Source organism: Melozone crissalis, unplaced genomic scaffold, assembly GCF_028551555.1.
Source record: "Melozone crissalis strain CALT ecotype California unplaced genomic scaffold, PUWL_Pcris_2 ptg000057l_1, whole genome shotgun sequence".
NCBI lineage: Eukaryota > Metazoa > Chordata > Aves > Passeriformes > Passerellidae > Melozone > Melozone crissalis.
In genome coordinates this window covers 736,295-750,295 of record NW_026535835.1, presented here as the reverse complement: position 1 = coordinate 750,295, position 14,001 = coordinate 736,295, and the positions used below count along the sequence as shown (strand labels likewise).

The 14,001-nt window shown below is 54.7% G+C and overlaps 3 protein-coding genes across 4 annotated transcripts; all 3 read left to right on the top strand.

Moving 5' to 3' along the window:
• The first annotated feature begins 143 nt into the window (after positions 1 to 143).
• Positions 144 to 5,849, top strand: TBL2 (transducin beta like 2). Its single transcript, XM_054287075.1, has 7 exons — positions 144 to 350; positions 437 to 561; positions 837 to 1,021; positions 1,644 to 1,795; positions 2,882 to 3,008; positions 3,644 to 3,796; positions 5,263 to 5,849. The coding sequence occupies exons 1-7, from the start codon at positions 221 to 223 to the stop codon at positions 5,717 to 5,719; spliced, it is 1,329 nt and encodes a 442-aa protein (XP_054143050.1). The 5' UTR covers positions 144 to 220; the 3' UTR covers positions 5,720 to 5,849.
• Positions 5,850 to 6,376: 527 nt separating this feature from the next.
• Positions 6,377 to 10,557, top strand: BCL7B (BAF chromatin remodeling complex subunit BCL7B). Of its 2 annotated transcripts, none has more exons than XM_054287434.1 (6): positions 6,377 to 6,495; positions 6,812 to 6,887; positions 7,602 to 7,698; positions 8,699 to 8,869; positions 9,060 to 9,139; positions 9,531 to 10,557. In XM_054287434.1, the coding sequence occupies exons 1-6, from the start codon at positions 6,404 to 6,406 to the stop codon at positions 9,621 to 9,623; spliced, it is 609 nt and encodes a 202-aa protein (XP_054143409.1). In that variant the 5' UTR covers positions 6,377 to 6,403; the 3' UTR covers positions 9,624 to 10,557. The 2 variants fall into 2 exon arrangements, with proteins under 2 accessions (XP_054143409.1, XP_054143408.1); XM_054287433.1 differs by having other exon boundaries at positions 8,684 to 8,869.
• A 93-nt stretch (positions 10,558 to 10,650) lies between these two features.
• LOC128944155 (schlafen family member 13-like) lies at positions 10,651 to 12,841 on the top strand. Its single transcript, XM_054287290.1, is given in 2 exon segments — positions 10,651 to 10,968; positions 12,127 to 12,841. Coding segments are annotated over 2 exon segments (909 nt in total). The 5' UTR covers positions 10,651 to 10,774.
• Positions 12,842 to 14,001: the final 1,160 nt, after the last annotated feature.

Sequence of the window (14,001 nt, the reverse complement as noted above, 5' to 3'; positions counted from 1 at the left end):
AGGGTCTGGGGGGGGTTTACGGGGCTTTGTGGGAGGCAAGGGCTGAGAACAGGGACTGGGGAGGGGGTGAGGGGTGTCCTTTAGCTGAATGGGGGACGGCCGGGGCGGGGGGTGCAGTACCACCGCCAGGGGCCGCCCTGCGCGTATTACCGGGGCCGCGTATGCGCACACGGAAATTTCTCCCCCTCCTGGTACCAGCCGCTGACGCGGCGGCGGGAATATGGAGGCGGTGGCAGGGCTGGGCGGGTCGGTGCTGCCAGGCGCCCTCATCGTCCTCATGCTTGTCCTGCTGCTGGCGGTCGCGCTGCACCGCTCTGCTCCGCGGGAGACCCCCACTGCCCCGCAGGACGGTAAGTACCGTGCGGACAGTGGGGCACCGGGCAGCGCGGAGGGGAGCGTAGCTGAACCGTACCCACCGACCCCTCCGCTCCCGCAGAACCCAGGGCGAACGGGCACGCCAGGCCAGAGGAGCCGCGGAAGGCGAAGCCGGCGGCGAGGGCTCGCAGGGAGAAGCCGCACCAGCACAGCTTCGCACACCGGCTGCTGGTGGCTGCCCTCAAGGTACCGCGTGTGCACGGGGCCGGTGCCTTCCCGGTGCTGATGCCAGTGGCTCCTCGGTATCGGTGTCCCCCTCGATATTGGTGTCCCGCCGGTGCCCCGTCCCCCCCCCCCCCCCCCCCCCCGTGCCATTGTCCTGCCGGACTCGGTGCAGGTGTCCCTTTCGATGCTGGTGTCCTGCCTGTGCCGGTGTCCCTCTTCTCCCCTCCGCGGTGCTGGTGTCCTGCTGCTCCTCCCCATCCCCTCCCGCGTCCTTCGTGACAACTCTCTGTCTGCAGGGCCACAGCAGCCCGGTCACCTGCCTGGACTTCAGCAGCAACGGCAAGTACCTGGCATCATGCTCTGAGGACCGCACGGTGCGGCTGTGGAGCACCCGGGACCTGGCAGGGCGGGAGCACCGCTGCCTGCGCGTCAACATGGGGCTGGACCACGCCGAGCTCGTCTGCCTCAGCCCCGACTCACGGTACGGCCGGACCTTATACTAGCACCGGGATGTCCTGCAGAGCCGCCAATCTCACGGCCAAGCTGTGGTGGGATCAGTGGTGTTGCTCTGGGATGGGTGGAGGCAGCATCTCTCACTGGGTCATCACGATATCATTGACTTATGGCTTTTTCTGAGAGCAGCTGGCATTTAATCACAGAATCACAGTAGTTTGAGTTGGAGGGAACCTCTGGAGTTTGTCTAGTCCAGCTCCTGGTGGGTTAATGTGGTTTTCAGGGCAAATATCTCTGCGCACAGCTTGCTGCCCCCATGGAAGGTACCTGTTGACATCACTGCCAGCTGACAGTGCAGCTGGAATGTGCTGCTGAGTCTCTCCAGTGGTCAGGGGAGCTCTTGCTGGGTGGGAAATCTGGCAGAAGAATATCTTTTGGCTTTTTGGTCTCTTTTAGAAAGAAAAGAAGGGATCTTGTTTCCTGGTATGGATAATAAATTTCATTCTTTTTCATTCAGTGTTGCAGTTGAGCCAACATAGGGAGAAAAGAGGGTGCCCTTGTAAATATTTTTACGTGGCAGCATATCCCTCTTCCCAGGTGCCCCTGAGTGACCTGGGCTGAGCTGGGGCTCAGAGCCTCTCTCTCCACAGGGCTTTTATTGTCTGGCTGGCCAATGCTGAGACCATTCGTGTCTACAAGATGACCAAGAAGGATGACAGCAGCTTCACCTTCACTGCGACTTCTGGGGACTTCCCAAAAAAGCACAAGGCTCCTGTCATTAACATAGGGATTGCAGAGACAGGTATGGAAATGCGCTGATCACCTCTCCAGTACAGCTTTGATTTCCTTGTGAAGCTGCTGGATTCAAAGTGTTAGAGTTTTTGGCGTTCTCAGGGCTGTGGACAGCACCAGTACTGAGCTTTGTAGTCTATTAGTTTTTTTTAACTTAATTTGCTGCCGACTGAACCAAAAGGTGTTGTTTTCACACCAATAATATCCCTGTAACCAGCTCCCCAATATGCACAGTTTCTTAATTTACATTTCCAGGGATGCTGTTGCAAAGAGGTCTGGTCTCAATATTGAGAGGATTGCTGTTCTCTGGGCTGCCGGTCTCTCTTTAACCAGTCAGAAATCTCTCTAGTGAGTTAATATGGTCTATCTTGAACTTCTGGGATCATCTAGAACAGAGATGCGGGTGGATGGGTGGAAATTACATTTTAGTGGTGAGGGCTTCATGGATTAATGTGTCAGGTATGTGCCAGTGGCAATTGGAAGCAGGTGGATGTGAGTTCACCTCTGTAATAGGAGAGCAGGGAAAATGTTAACTGAGAGTGGAGCTCTGAAAGCGAAAACTTAAACCAAGTACCTGGAAGGTAAACAGGCAACTCCCTGCCTGGGCTGAGGTGGCAAAGGGGAAGTGGGAACAAGCAGCAGTCCAGCATGGGCACAACCAGCAATCATGGATCATGGTGTTGTGACTGGGATTCAGTTGCCTGCCTGCAGTGCACAGCTTGAAAGGTGCTTATCCTCAAGCCGATTTTGGGCATGCAGGTCAGATGGAGTGTTTGTTCTTGGTTGTGGCTCAGCCCAGTGGGGCTGCATGTGGGGGTCCCAGCTCTGCTTGTGGGGCTCAGGGTTCTGAGTACAGGGCACACATGGGTTCAGTGCCTCCTGCCTGCTCAGGAGCCAGGGGAGTACTGAGGCATAACCAGGAGCTGAGTCTTGTGATACCGCTCTTTACCCTGTCCTAGGAGACTGATACTCCCTGGATTTTGGTGCTGCTGCTGGTTTTCTCCAGCTGCAGGGAGAGGTTATCCTGGGGCTTCATTGAGTCTGTGGTAGTGTTAGGTCTGGGGGCTCTCCTGATCTTTGCCTTTTTTTTTCCCAGGGAAGTTTATCATGACAGCTTCCAGTGACACCACCATCCTGATCTGGAGCCCAAAGGGCGAAGTCCTGGCCAGCATTAACACCAACCAGATGAACAATGCCTATGCCACAGTGTCACCCTGTGGGAGGTGAGTGACAGGCAGGATTTCAGGCTGCTCCTTTGAACAGGGATAACATCAGTTCAGACCATTGGCAGTTAGTTGCGATTGTAATGCAACTTTCTGAGGGTTCTACAGTTTAAAAAGGTATTTTGGCCTCCCAGGAGATGGAGCTGATGTGGGGTCAGGCACTCTTGTTCTGTCATCCTGCCTCAGCGCTACTGTTCTGGTAACCTGAGAACAGCTTTGGCCTCAGATTGCAGGGGTGGGACAGAGCAAATGGCTTATGCAAAGAAAACAGCATTTTGAACTTGTCTTTGACCTCTTAAAGGTTAATTATAAAAATAAAGGTTTTATTTCTGGGAGATCTGTTTTTTGGGGAAATCACTTGCTGCTGTTGGTTGATTTGCCTTGCTCCTGGCATGAGGAGGTTGGGGCTAAAAAGCATTTAGCTCTTCTACTTTGACCGGAGAGTTTCTCATTCCTGAGCTGTTCTGGTGTCCTTCCTTACTGTTCCCTTTACCAGCCAGGTTTCAGGGAAAAATTGAAATTAAGATGACCAGACTTGAGTGCAGGAGTCAGAACAGGTTTGCAGAGCTGTGGCCCTGCCTCGCTCAGGTTCTCTGTAAGAGGCAATCTGTGTGTCTGCTTATTCCTTCACACAGGTTTGTGGCATCCTGTGGCTTTACCCCTGATGTGAAGGTATGGGTGGTGTGTTTTAGCAAGAACGGAGACTTCAGGGAGGTGACCAGGGCTTTTGAGTTGAAGGGCCACACTGCTGGTGTACAATCCTTTTCCTTCTCCAACGACTCAAGGAGGTATGTGTGTGTTACTTGCTCTTAGTTACTGTAAGGACATGTAAGCTCATCTCTTTCAGTGTTCACCAGCTGCACCACTGAGCTGCAGGGGGTAAAACACTGCTCTGGGGAGCCAAATCTGGCTTGTGCCACCCTGCTTATAGGAATCTCATGTGGTTTAACAAGACCAAGTGCTGATGCTGCACCTGGATCAGTGTGGAGACAGATAGGCATGCCAAACCTCTCCCTTGGAGAGGTATCCCTTGAATAGGTTATGATAAGATCTTCTCAAACCCTCCTGGACTGAGAAATCCTCTTTGGTCATGGTGAGTTCCCAGCATGCTTTGGAAGCCCATGTAAATTTGTTGGGACTGATTGGTTTTTCCCCTTTGTACCACTCCCAATTTTCCCCATAAAAACCCCTGTTGCTGCCCCATTCAGGGGGGAGCTGCTATCCCCGGCCTCCTTGGCAGGGTGCTGGAATAAAGGCTACCCCTGTGGAATAACCACACAATGCTCCTGTCTCTTTGTCCCTGTGTTGGCCAGGGTACACTTAGCAAGGCAGAGCTGAAATCACTGCTCAGAGCTGAATTGCCTGCCCCTTGCTGAGGTTACCCAGCAGTTGAAGGACTGCCTGAGACTCCTAGAAAATTGGCTCTTGCGGCATCTCTCTCTGGGAAGGTTGCGGCATCCAGGCTGAGCCATCAGACTCCTGACTGGCCGCCCAAACAGAGCAGGGCAACCCCCGGTATCCAAGATGGGGATGAACAGACTGAGAGCAGCCTGGGGGTGCTTGTGAGTGAGAAGTGGATATGACCCAGCCCAGAAACTCCTCTGGGTTGATCCCACAGTGCGTGGGTAACAAGGGAGAGTGGAATTCTGCCCCTCTGCTCCACTCTCAGGTGAAACCCCACTTGCAGAACTGCCTCCAGTTCTCCAGCACAGGAAGAACTTGGAGCTGCTGGAGTGAGTCTAGTGGAGACACCAACATGATCAGAGGGATGGAGCAGCTCTGGTATGAGGAAAGGCTGAGAGAATTGGAATTGCTCAGCCTGGAAAATAGAAGGCTTCAGGTTATGTAGTTGTGGTTTTCTAGGACCTGAAGGGAACTGACAAGAAAGATGGGAGAGAGATTATTTACAGGGGCCTGGAGTGACAAGATAAGGGGGAATGGTTTCGGACTGATAGAGAGTGGGTTAGGTGGGATATTAGGAAGGAAGGCTTGGTTGTGAGGATGGTGAGGCCCTGCCACAGGTTGCCCAGAGAAGATGTGGCTGCCCCATTCCAGGAAGTGTTCAAGGCTGTGTTGGAGCAGCCTGGTCTAGTGGTAGGTTTTTTTGATTTGGAAAAAGAACCGAGACTGTATCTGTGTGTAGACTCACACTTCCCAAGAGATAACCTCCACAGAGGATTCCTGGTTCATGGACAGGGCAGGGTAAGAGGTGCCACCCTTTTTCCATGCACTCACTGTGCTCTCTTGGCTGCAGGATGGCGACCGTGTCAAAGGATGGCACATGGAAGTTCTGGGACACAGATGTGGAGTACAAGAAGCAGCAGGACCCACACCTGCTTCTGACAGGGCAGTGTACAGTGCTGGAGCCATGCCGCATTGCTCTGTCCCCTGATGGCCGCACGGTCGCTGTGGCGAGCGGCACAGACATTGTGGTGTACAACACACGGCGCGGTGAGGAGGAGGAGCGTTTTCTTGGCGTGCACAGCCATTGTATCACAGACCTTGCGTTTGACACCACTGGCCGCTATGTCGTGTCCTGTGGGGACCGCGCTATCCGTGTCCTCCACAACACTGCCGGGCACCGTGCCGTGGTGGAGGAGATGGAGGCCATGCTGAAAAAAACTGGGAACAAAGCCACGCAGGAGAGGCTGGAGCAGCAGATCTCCAGTGCTCGCAAAGCATTGGCTGCCATCTATGGCAAGAAGCACTAAGCTACCTGTAAAGCAGGAGGCAACTGTGCTCTGCCTTGGAGATGTTTTGTTTTGGATTTTTTTTTTTTTTTAGTAACTGTGAACAGCAGTAATAAAAGAGTGCCCAGGTCCTTCCTTGTGTGCTGTGTGGTGGGCGGGACAGGGCTGGGGACAGTGGCGTCTCCCAGTGTCACACTCCACACTCTTGTGTTGTTTTCCCCCCGGGCTTAGATCATCAGTATCCCATGAAATCGATTGCTAAGCCAATGCCTACGAGTTCTCCTGAGCTTAGAAACGGGAGTTGTGTGGATTTGGGGTAGGTTTTTTGATTGGTTGTTTTTTTTTTTTTTTTAAGAGAGCTGCCAAAGCTCAATGCTGGTGCTAAACGGTGGGGACTCTGCTTCAGGGAACGGGGCAGTGCGGAAACGGTGCAGCATTCCCCCAGCCCGGGATCTCAGGGTGATCTCACGGTAGCGTGCGGCAGGACCTGCCCCAAAGGAAGATGGCGGTGCACCGTCGCCTCGCCTGCGCGTCGTTTCCGTGCCCACTGTAGGGCGTGTATGCCTGCGCAGGCGCAGCAGCCGGGGCGTGTCGGGCGTGGTGACGCAGGAAGCGCAGCGCGCGGGCGGGCCACGCAGGGCGCGTGCGCGGGGCCGGGTGCGCCGGCGGGTGCGGCGGGGCCGGTGCTGCGGGGCTGCGCGCGCCATGTCGGGGCGCTCGGTGCGGGCCGAGACCCGCAGCCGCGCCAAAGATGACATCAAGAAGGTGATGGCAGCCATCGAGCGCGTCCGCAGATGGTGAGGGCGGGCCCGCGGGGGGGGAGGGCCTTGCCACCCGCGCGCAGCCAATCAGCACACCGCGGGGTGCGACTCGAGAGTGCGCGCCCAACCAGCGGGTGCGGGCGGAGGGGCGGCGGCCAATGGGAGCGTGGCGGGGAGGGAAGCGACTGTGAAGGGCGGTTGGCCCAGCCAATCATAGTGCGGGGGGCAGGGGGGAGTGCTGCGCGGTGCTGAGCTGACGCTCCTCTGGGCCAACCGGAGCGTGGCGGGATGGCGGGGTTTGTTGCCATGGTGTCCCAGGCCCGGTCCGGTCCGTCAGCGTTGTGTCCCGCAGGGAGAAGAAGTGGGTGACGGTGGGCGACACGTCTCTGCGGATATTCAAGTGGGTGCCAGTGGCGGACAGTAAGGAGGTGGGTGCCGCTGGTGGACATGGGCCAGGAGCCACCGCCCACAGCTCCCTTAACAACCCCCCTTAAGCTGAGCTCTGAGTCTCCCCCAGCCCTGCCGACCACCGAAGCCCCCCGAGCCACCTCCGAGCCCCCCAGTTCTTCCGGACGCCACCAAACCACCTTGTGTCCCCTCCAAGTCGACCCCTGAGCCCTCCCCAAGCCAGCACCTGAGCCCTCCCAGCCCTGCTGAGCACCTTTGAGGCCGCACCGAGCCCCTCCTGCCCTATCGAGATCCCCCGAGTGCCTCCAAGGCCTTGATCCCTCTCCAAGCCGACCCCCGACCCCCACCCTTCTGAAGTCCCGTGAGCTCCTGTCAAGCATTCTTGGGCAACCCCCAGCCCCAAAGAGCCCCTTCAGCCAACCTGAGCCTCCCCTGAACTATCGAACCCCCTGAGCTCTCTTGAGACCCCTCCTGCTTCTGCTTGACTCCTCCAATGATTTGCTTTACTTGGTGACATTCCTAGATGGGCATCAGCTCCTCCTCTCTTTCCTGATTCCCAGTCCCTTCATAGATGGAGTTTTGCCTCTCACTTAGGAATGTGCCCCCAAAGCCAAGGGAAGAGGCCAGCTTGAGCACATCCCTCTGGGCATCTGGAGACAGAAAGGGGAATGGCTCCTCTGGAGCAGCATGTGTTTCTCTGACATTGTGTTTGTGCTTTTCTTTCTCTCCTCAAGAAAGAGAAATCCAAATCGAGTAGCAGCACGGCCCGAGAAGCCAATGGCTTCCCAGCTGACACCTCTGCCAACTCCTCCCTCCTTCTGGAGTTCCAAGGTGGGTCTGGGCTGAGCTGCCTTCAACATGGGGAAAGACTCCAAGGCTGTACAGCAGCTGGGACATTGTTGGTTCTGTGTGCTGCCAATATGGAGAAGAGCAGTGCTTGCCCCTGAGCACTGGCATGGAGTGGAGAACAGTGAGGTTGAGCTGTGGAGTTGGGCTGATCCACTTCTGGATTGTCCCTGTCCAAACTGTTCATTTTTGCTGTTAGAGAGTCTTAATGGGCTGTTTCTGGTATCTTCTGTGGGAAGCTTCACAGCCAACTGGAGAAGTGGGGTTTCCTGATCCCCCCTTTCCATGCTCTGCTGGGGAGAGGCCAATAGCCACCTGCAGCCAAGCTTGCTTTTCCCAAAGTTACTTCCATGGACCTTAGGGTGAAGGGGCAAAGGCTGTCCCTGGCCTTGCTCTTGGTCTAGGCATTGTGGTGCAGCCAGGAGAGGTTTCAGCAGTGCCAGACTTGCTGCTGAGGTAGTGTACACATCTGCCCAGCACCTGCTCTGTCTGTGGCTAAGGAAAATTTGTGGGCGCTCCCAGGAGATGTGGTGGGGTTATGTTGCAGGTCTGCACTTCGGCAAGGTGTGTGCCAGGCCTGCTTCTTCAATGATGCTGAGCATTATTCCTTGTGTTGCTTCACAGAGGAGGAACAAAACCGTGGTACACAGCAGGAGATTCCTGCCTCCAACAGCAGGAGATTCCTGCCCTTGGATGCCCAGGGCCCTCCCACGCTGCAGATGTGGGATTTGGCAGTGCTCATTCTCATTCCCAGGGCAGGAACATTCCCTCTCCCATGGCCAGTTGTGTATATGATTCCCGCTGTGTTCTGGAGGACTCAGTCCTGTGCCTGACAGCCCTTAGGCTGATGTGGAACAGTGAATCCCCTGTTTAACTCTCTGACTGTGCTCTGACTTCTCAGCAAGACCCCGGCTTCCAGTGCCGCCCTGAGTTGCCTGTGCCCCTGCGTCAAGGTGCTCTTTTTCATCAGGTGCTGTTTCTACAGATGAGAACAGCAACCAGAGCTCCCTGTCTGATGTATACCAGCTCAAGGTGGACAGCAGTCCCAACTCCAGCCCCAGTCCTCAACAGAGTGAGTCCATGAGTCCTGCCCACACATCTGACTTCCGCACAGACGACTCACAGCCTCCTACCCTGGGGCAGGAGACCCTGGAAGGTGGGTGCTGGGCTGAGAAGGGAGGAGGCAGATGGGTGGGATCAGGGAACATGGTGGTTCAGTGGGTGGCCATGGCACTGCTGGAAGCTGACAGGGCATCAGGGACTTCTTTAGCTAGGTGTTCTGTCCTCGGTCAGCACTGACCTGGGTGTGAGGTCTGCATTTTTGTTGACGCACCTGTTCTCCCCAGAGCCCTCCCTGCCTTCCTCAGAAGTGGCAGATGAGCCTCCCACTCTCACAAAGGAAGAGCCAGTCCCCCTTGAGACTCAGGTAAGAGAAGGGGGATTCAAACCATCTTTAAATGTGCATGGACCTAGATTGGCCCTTTGACCATTGTTCCTGCTTCTTGTAGCAGAAGCATCTTGGTGGATGGACTTGCTCTGCAGTCCCGAAGTGCCCCTGGGAGCTCCCAGAACCTCCTGGTTTCCTGAGCTTTAGTCTTTATTCCTTGGTTCAGATCAAGTGTTGGAGTGTGAGGGAAGGATATGGGGATGTGGGAAAATGACAGTTCTGGCAGGCTGCAGGGCTGGAGTGGGTTGCCATTCCTGGTGCCCTGGGGCCTGTGCATGGGTGACAGCCTGGGCTGTCCCCATAGTGTGACACAGTCTTGTCTAGGTGTGAATAGCTCAGTGTCACTGCCTGTGACCTCTGGCTCTTGCAGGTAACTGAAGAGGATGAGGACTCTGGTGCGCCACCTCTGAAGAGATTTTGTGCTGACCAGAACTCTGTGTGCCACACAGCCTCAGAGAGCTAACCTGCCTGGCCCGGCACCTTCGCCAGCCCCTTGCAGAGCCACCTGGCCCCCCAGGACCAGTGCTTCCCTCCAGCCTGCCCCTTCCCCGGTGTCGGGGCTCCCACCACTCGCATCAAGTGCGCCCTGCCCTGCCCTATCCTGCCCTGCCCGATGGATGGGGCTGCTGCCAGTACCTGCAAATTTGCCTCTATTTATTGGCTCCCTCTCTCCCTGCTCCCTGCCCTAGAGCTGGGGCTCTCTGCTGGGTGGGCTGCATGTGGGGGGGGGTTCTCCATGGGGCTCCCTGCTCTCCATGGTCCCCAGGACACTTGGCAGATGCTGTTTGCCTGCTTGTGGCTCCCCTGCCTGCCCTTCCCCTGGGTGCTGGGAACAGGAGAGGCACCTTCCACCTGCTCCGGGTGATGTGTTCACTCGGTTGTGGGAGCAGGTGATGATGGGTGTGGGGGGCAGTGAGGTCCCCCGCCGGCAGGGACCCACTGGGACGCTGTGCAATAAGCTGCTAGTTTAAGCCATTCATGCTGGGAGAGAGGGGAGCGCTTTCCCCTCCCAGAGGGCAGGTCCTGACTGGCCTCGGCTCTGCCTCGGGGCACAACTCCAGCCGAGTGGAATTTGCAGTCCCCCAGGAGCCTGCAGAGCAGGAGGAGCCGCTGCCCTATGCTGGAGGGCCTTGCCCCGGCCTAGGTACCCGCTATCTCCGAGGTGGGAAAGGAAGCAGCAGGGTGCTGGAGCTCCCGGGAAGCGCTCCCGCCCTGGGGCTCTGCCGCCCCCCAATACCCGCTGCCCCCCTAGCCCCAACTCTCCCCCCGCTGCCACTGCATGTCCCGCCGAGTCCGTGATCGAGCCTGGTGAAGCTGGAGGCGCGGCCGCGCGTGGAAGTGGAAAGTTATTTTAGCACTGAATAGAATATTTTTAAAATTAAACTTTGAAATACAGATGCAGAGCACGATGTCGGCCGAGTGGGGAGGGACCGCGTGGGAAGAGAAAGGAAGGGAAGTTTCTTCCAAACGGAGCCCTGTGCCGGCACTCGCCGCCTGCGGCGCCCACAGAGCCGGCCCGGAGCCCGATTCCCCGGGAAGTTCGGTCAGCGCCCGGTCCCCGTTCTCCACACTTTCCTCCCTGCCGGTCGTCGGCGCTGTCTGGAGCGGCGGGGGATGGCCCCGAGACGAGGCGGCGGCGCCCGGCGGGGCCGGCCGGGGGCGGGTGGGGAGGGAAGAGGAGCCCGGGACGGCCCCTCAGCCCTGCGCAGCGCCTCCGACCGTGGCCCGGCTCGGGGCTTTGCCCGCTCCGCAGCCGCCCCCGCCCACCCCAGGGACTCTGCCCGCGGGGCGGGGCTCTTCGCCCTCAGGTACCGCGGGGGCCGGGAAAAATCGGCCGCGACTTCGGGAGGCGGGGATGTGCTTTCGACGTGACTTCAGAGTAGTGCCAGAGCGCCCAAGCAATTCCCATCGTTACGCCGTGGCCTCCGCACCAAGCCCGCTCAGACCTGACTGCCCTTGTAATAAATTATTTTAATTTTCATTTTCATTTTCCAATGTTTCCTTTTTCCCAAGTTTTCTTGAGCCCGATATTGCGTGTATGCCCTTCTATTCATGTCCAGTGAAGGGTAGTAGCGCTAGGGAATGGTCTGGAGCACGTTTGATAAGGAGCAGCTGAAGAGCCTGGGAGACTCAGTCTGGAGAAAAGGAGGCTCAAGAGGGACCTTCTTGCTCTGCAGGACTCCCTGACAGGAGGGTGCAAGCAAGGTGAGGTTGGGTTCTGCTCCCACAGAACAAGGAGTGGCATGAGGGGAAACAGTCTTGAGTTTTCTCAGGAGAGATTTAGGTTGAACATCAGGGAAAAGTTTCTTCAGTGAAAGGGTTCTCCAGCTCTGGCACAGGCTGCCCAGGCCAGTGATAGAATCACCACCTGGGGAGGGATTTAACAGATGTGTAAATGTGGCACGAGGGGAGGGACGTGGGTTAGTGGTGGTCTTGGCAGTGCTGTGGGACCAATTGGACTCCATGGTCTCAGAAAGGTTTCCTAACCCTAACAATTCTATGATAATCATGAAGTGGTTTTAATAATATATCATTTCAGGATCATGATTGCCAGCCAAGAGAGGCAGCTGCCGATTAATTTGACCACAAACTACCCTGATGTGTTGGTAGTTATTGGGAAAACACTTTTAGGAAAGAGTTCCAGAAAGAAGAAGTCTAGCAATCAGAAAGCAGAAAAAGTCTTTTCCATAGCAGCAGTGTGCATTGCTGAATTCCGGAGGAGGAATTTTGAGAATGGAGAGTGAGGACAGGAATTACTTCTTCTGGGAGCATGGCATTTTTGGAGACATAGAGACGAGCCTCAGGGATTGCACTGGCAGAAGAAAGGCTCATCCATACTTTGCACGGATGCAGCAGGGGAGTAACCTGCTGCTTTTTGTTAAAACATGGAGCTGTGGAGGCCCGGAGCTGGGAGGTGCAGCCACAAAGTTGTACCGCTGCAGCTTAACCACTGATTTGTTTTATAGGTCTGGCACGTTGGTTTATCCTGTGACTTCCAGAGAAGCTCCTGAATTCCTGAAGAAGAAAAACTGTGTCAAGTGCCACAAAGAGAATGGACTGACCCCCAAGAGAGCTCACCTGAGTTTTGATGGGGGAGCAAAAGAGACTCCTCCGAACATCCAAGAGCACAGCATCCAAGATACCGTGGCCAGGTTTATAAAGAAAGATGAAGTGCTGGTTGGGGAGGTCCTGGGTTTCACACAGGCAACACATATTGAATTTAAGGAATGCAGTACAAAGAGTAGCTTGTAATACATCAGAAAAAACTTTCCTAAATACGTCTCTGCCTTTGCAAACACTGAGGGTGGATATTTATTTTTTGGTGTGGATGACAACAGTAAAGTCACTGGGACCCACAGTAATGTGGAGAAAGTAGCTTTAGAACAAACAGTAGCTCATGCCATCAGCTCAATGTGTGCCCATCACTTCTGTGGCTCTGGGGCTGGCATGCAGATCCAGGTGCACATCCTGGGTGTTTATGACCAAGCAGGCTGTTCACAGGGCTATGCCTGTGCCATGCACATTGAGTCATCTGGCTGCACTGTGCTTGATGGTGACCCTGAATTCTGGATGATGCTGGGCACTATCAGGGAGGAGAGTGTGGGGAGCTGGGCACTGACTAAAAGACTGAGCAGCCGGAAATGGATGGAGCTCATGACAGCTGCAGACCCAGATAAATAAAACCCGCATTAATGTTAGCATCAACTTCATTTCTGTGTTCTGCTGCAAACATTCAGGAGGAAAGATCAACTTCTTTTCAGGGTGTTCTCACCACACCTAGAAAAGGCCATTTGACCCATGCCCAGCCACAGGCACTGGGATGATGGTGCAGTTACTGGCCTGCAGTGGCACCTCTATCCCTGAACTCATTCAGCAGGACTTCTTGAAGCACTCCCAATTGTAGAATCATGGAGTGGTTTGGGTTGGAACACAACTGCCGACAAGACACTGGGTTGCCAGGCTTTCCTTCATATGGAAAAGGGTCATCAATTTGTGATCAGGCACTATAATCCAAAAATGGATTATAGTGCCTCCTAAACTGCCTCCTAAACTTGTGAATATCAGAGGATTCCTTCCAGATGAAATCTGCCAGGCTTTGGCTGGCCTTGGACTCCTGGGGGCTGTGTCTCAACTGTCCCTGAGACAGTGGGTTGCGAGGCTTTCCTTCCTCTGGAAAAGAGCTAACATTCACAGTCACACTCCTGGGGCTAAAAGTGGGATTCTGCCTCCTAAAATTGTGAACATTGGAGGATCATTGGAGGATTGTTACAAGATGAAAGCTGTCACGAGTTATGGCTCTGGCTGGCTTTGGGCTCCTGGGACTTGCCTCTGAACTGCTCCTGAGATACAGAGTTGCTGGGTTAGGTGCAGTTGTAAGGGGTAATGGTTAGGGTAGTTAAAAATGGTAAATTTTCTCATGTTTTATACATATATATATATATATATATATATATAAAATTTTTATAAACATTGATTTCCAAATGCAACCCTTTATCTACTGTTTTATATGCAGGATCTTAAGAGTATAAGAAATTCTAAATACGCATATTATCTTAATACACAGCGTTTGAAAATACAAATGTACCTTTTGTATATATAATTTAAACAAGAAAGGGCTTGAAAATGGGAGAAAATATGATCTCTATGAAGGCAATAAAAATAGCTCTGTCTATTCAAGCAAAAAGCATTTTATGTGTCACTCCAAAACAGTCTGATATCTTGGGACTTAAATCGCTGCTGCCACCTCGCTGCTGCCACCTGGTGATAACTACGAGGTACTGTGCATGTATCCTATTTAGTGACTCAGTAGTGTCACCTGCAGACTAAAAGCAGTACTGCAA

What these genes read in the sequence shown, in the direction of transcription:
- TBL2 (XM_054287075.1), top strand. Translation starts at nt 221, where the DNA reads ATGGAGGCGGTGGCAGGGCTGGGCGGGTCGGTGCTGCCAGGCGCCCTC. An exon ending in TGCCTCAGCCCCGACTCACG is followed by an intron (nt 1,022 to 1,643) that starts GTACGGCCGGAC and finishes CTCTCTCCACAG; the next exon opens with GGCTTTTATTGTCTGGCTGG. An exon ending in TTCTCCAACGACTCAAGGAG is followed by an intron (nt 3,797 to 5,262) that starts GTATGTGTGTGT and finishes TCTTGGCTGCAG; the next exon opens with GATGGCGACCGTGTCAAAGG.
- BCL7B (XM_054287433.1), top strand. Translation starts at nt 6,404, where the DNA reads ATGTCGGGGCGCTCGGTGCGGGCCGAGACCCGCAGCCGCGCCAAAGAT. An exon ending in ATCGAGCGCGTCCGCAGATG is followed by an intron (nt 6,496 to 6,811) that starts GTGAGGGCGGGC and finishes TGTGTCCCGCAG; the next exon opens with GGAGAAGAAGTGGGTGACGG. An exon ending in CAGTGGCGGACAGTAAGGAG is followed by an intron (nt 6,888 to 7,601) that starts GTGGGTGCCGCT and finishes TCTCTCCTCAAG; the next exon opens with AAAGAGAAATCCAAATCGAG.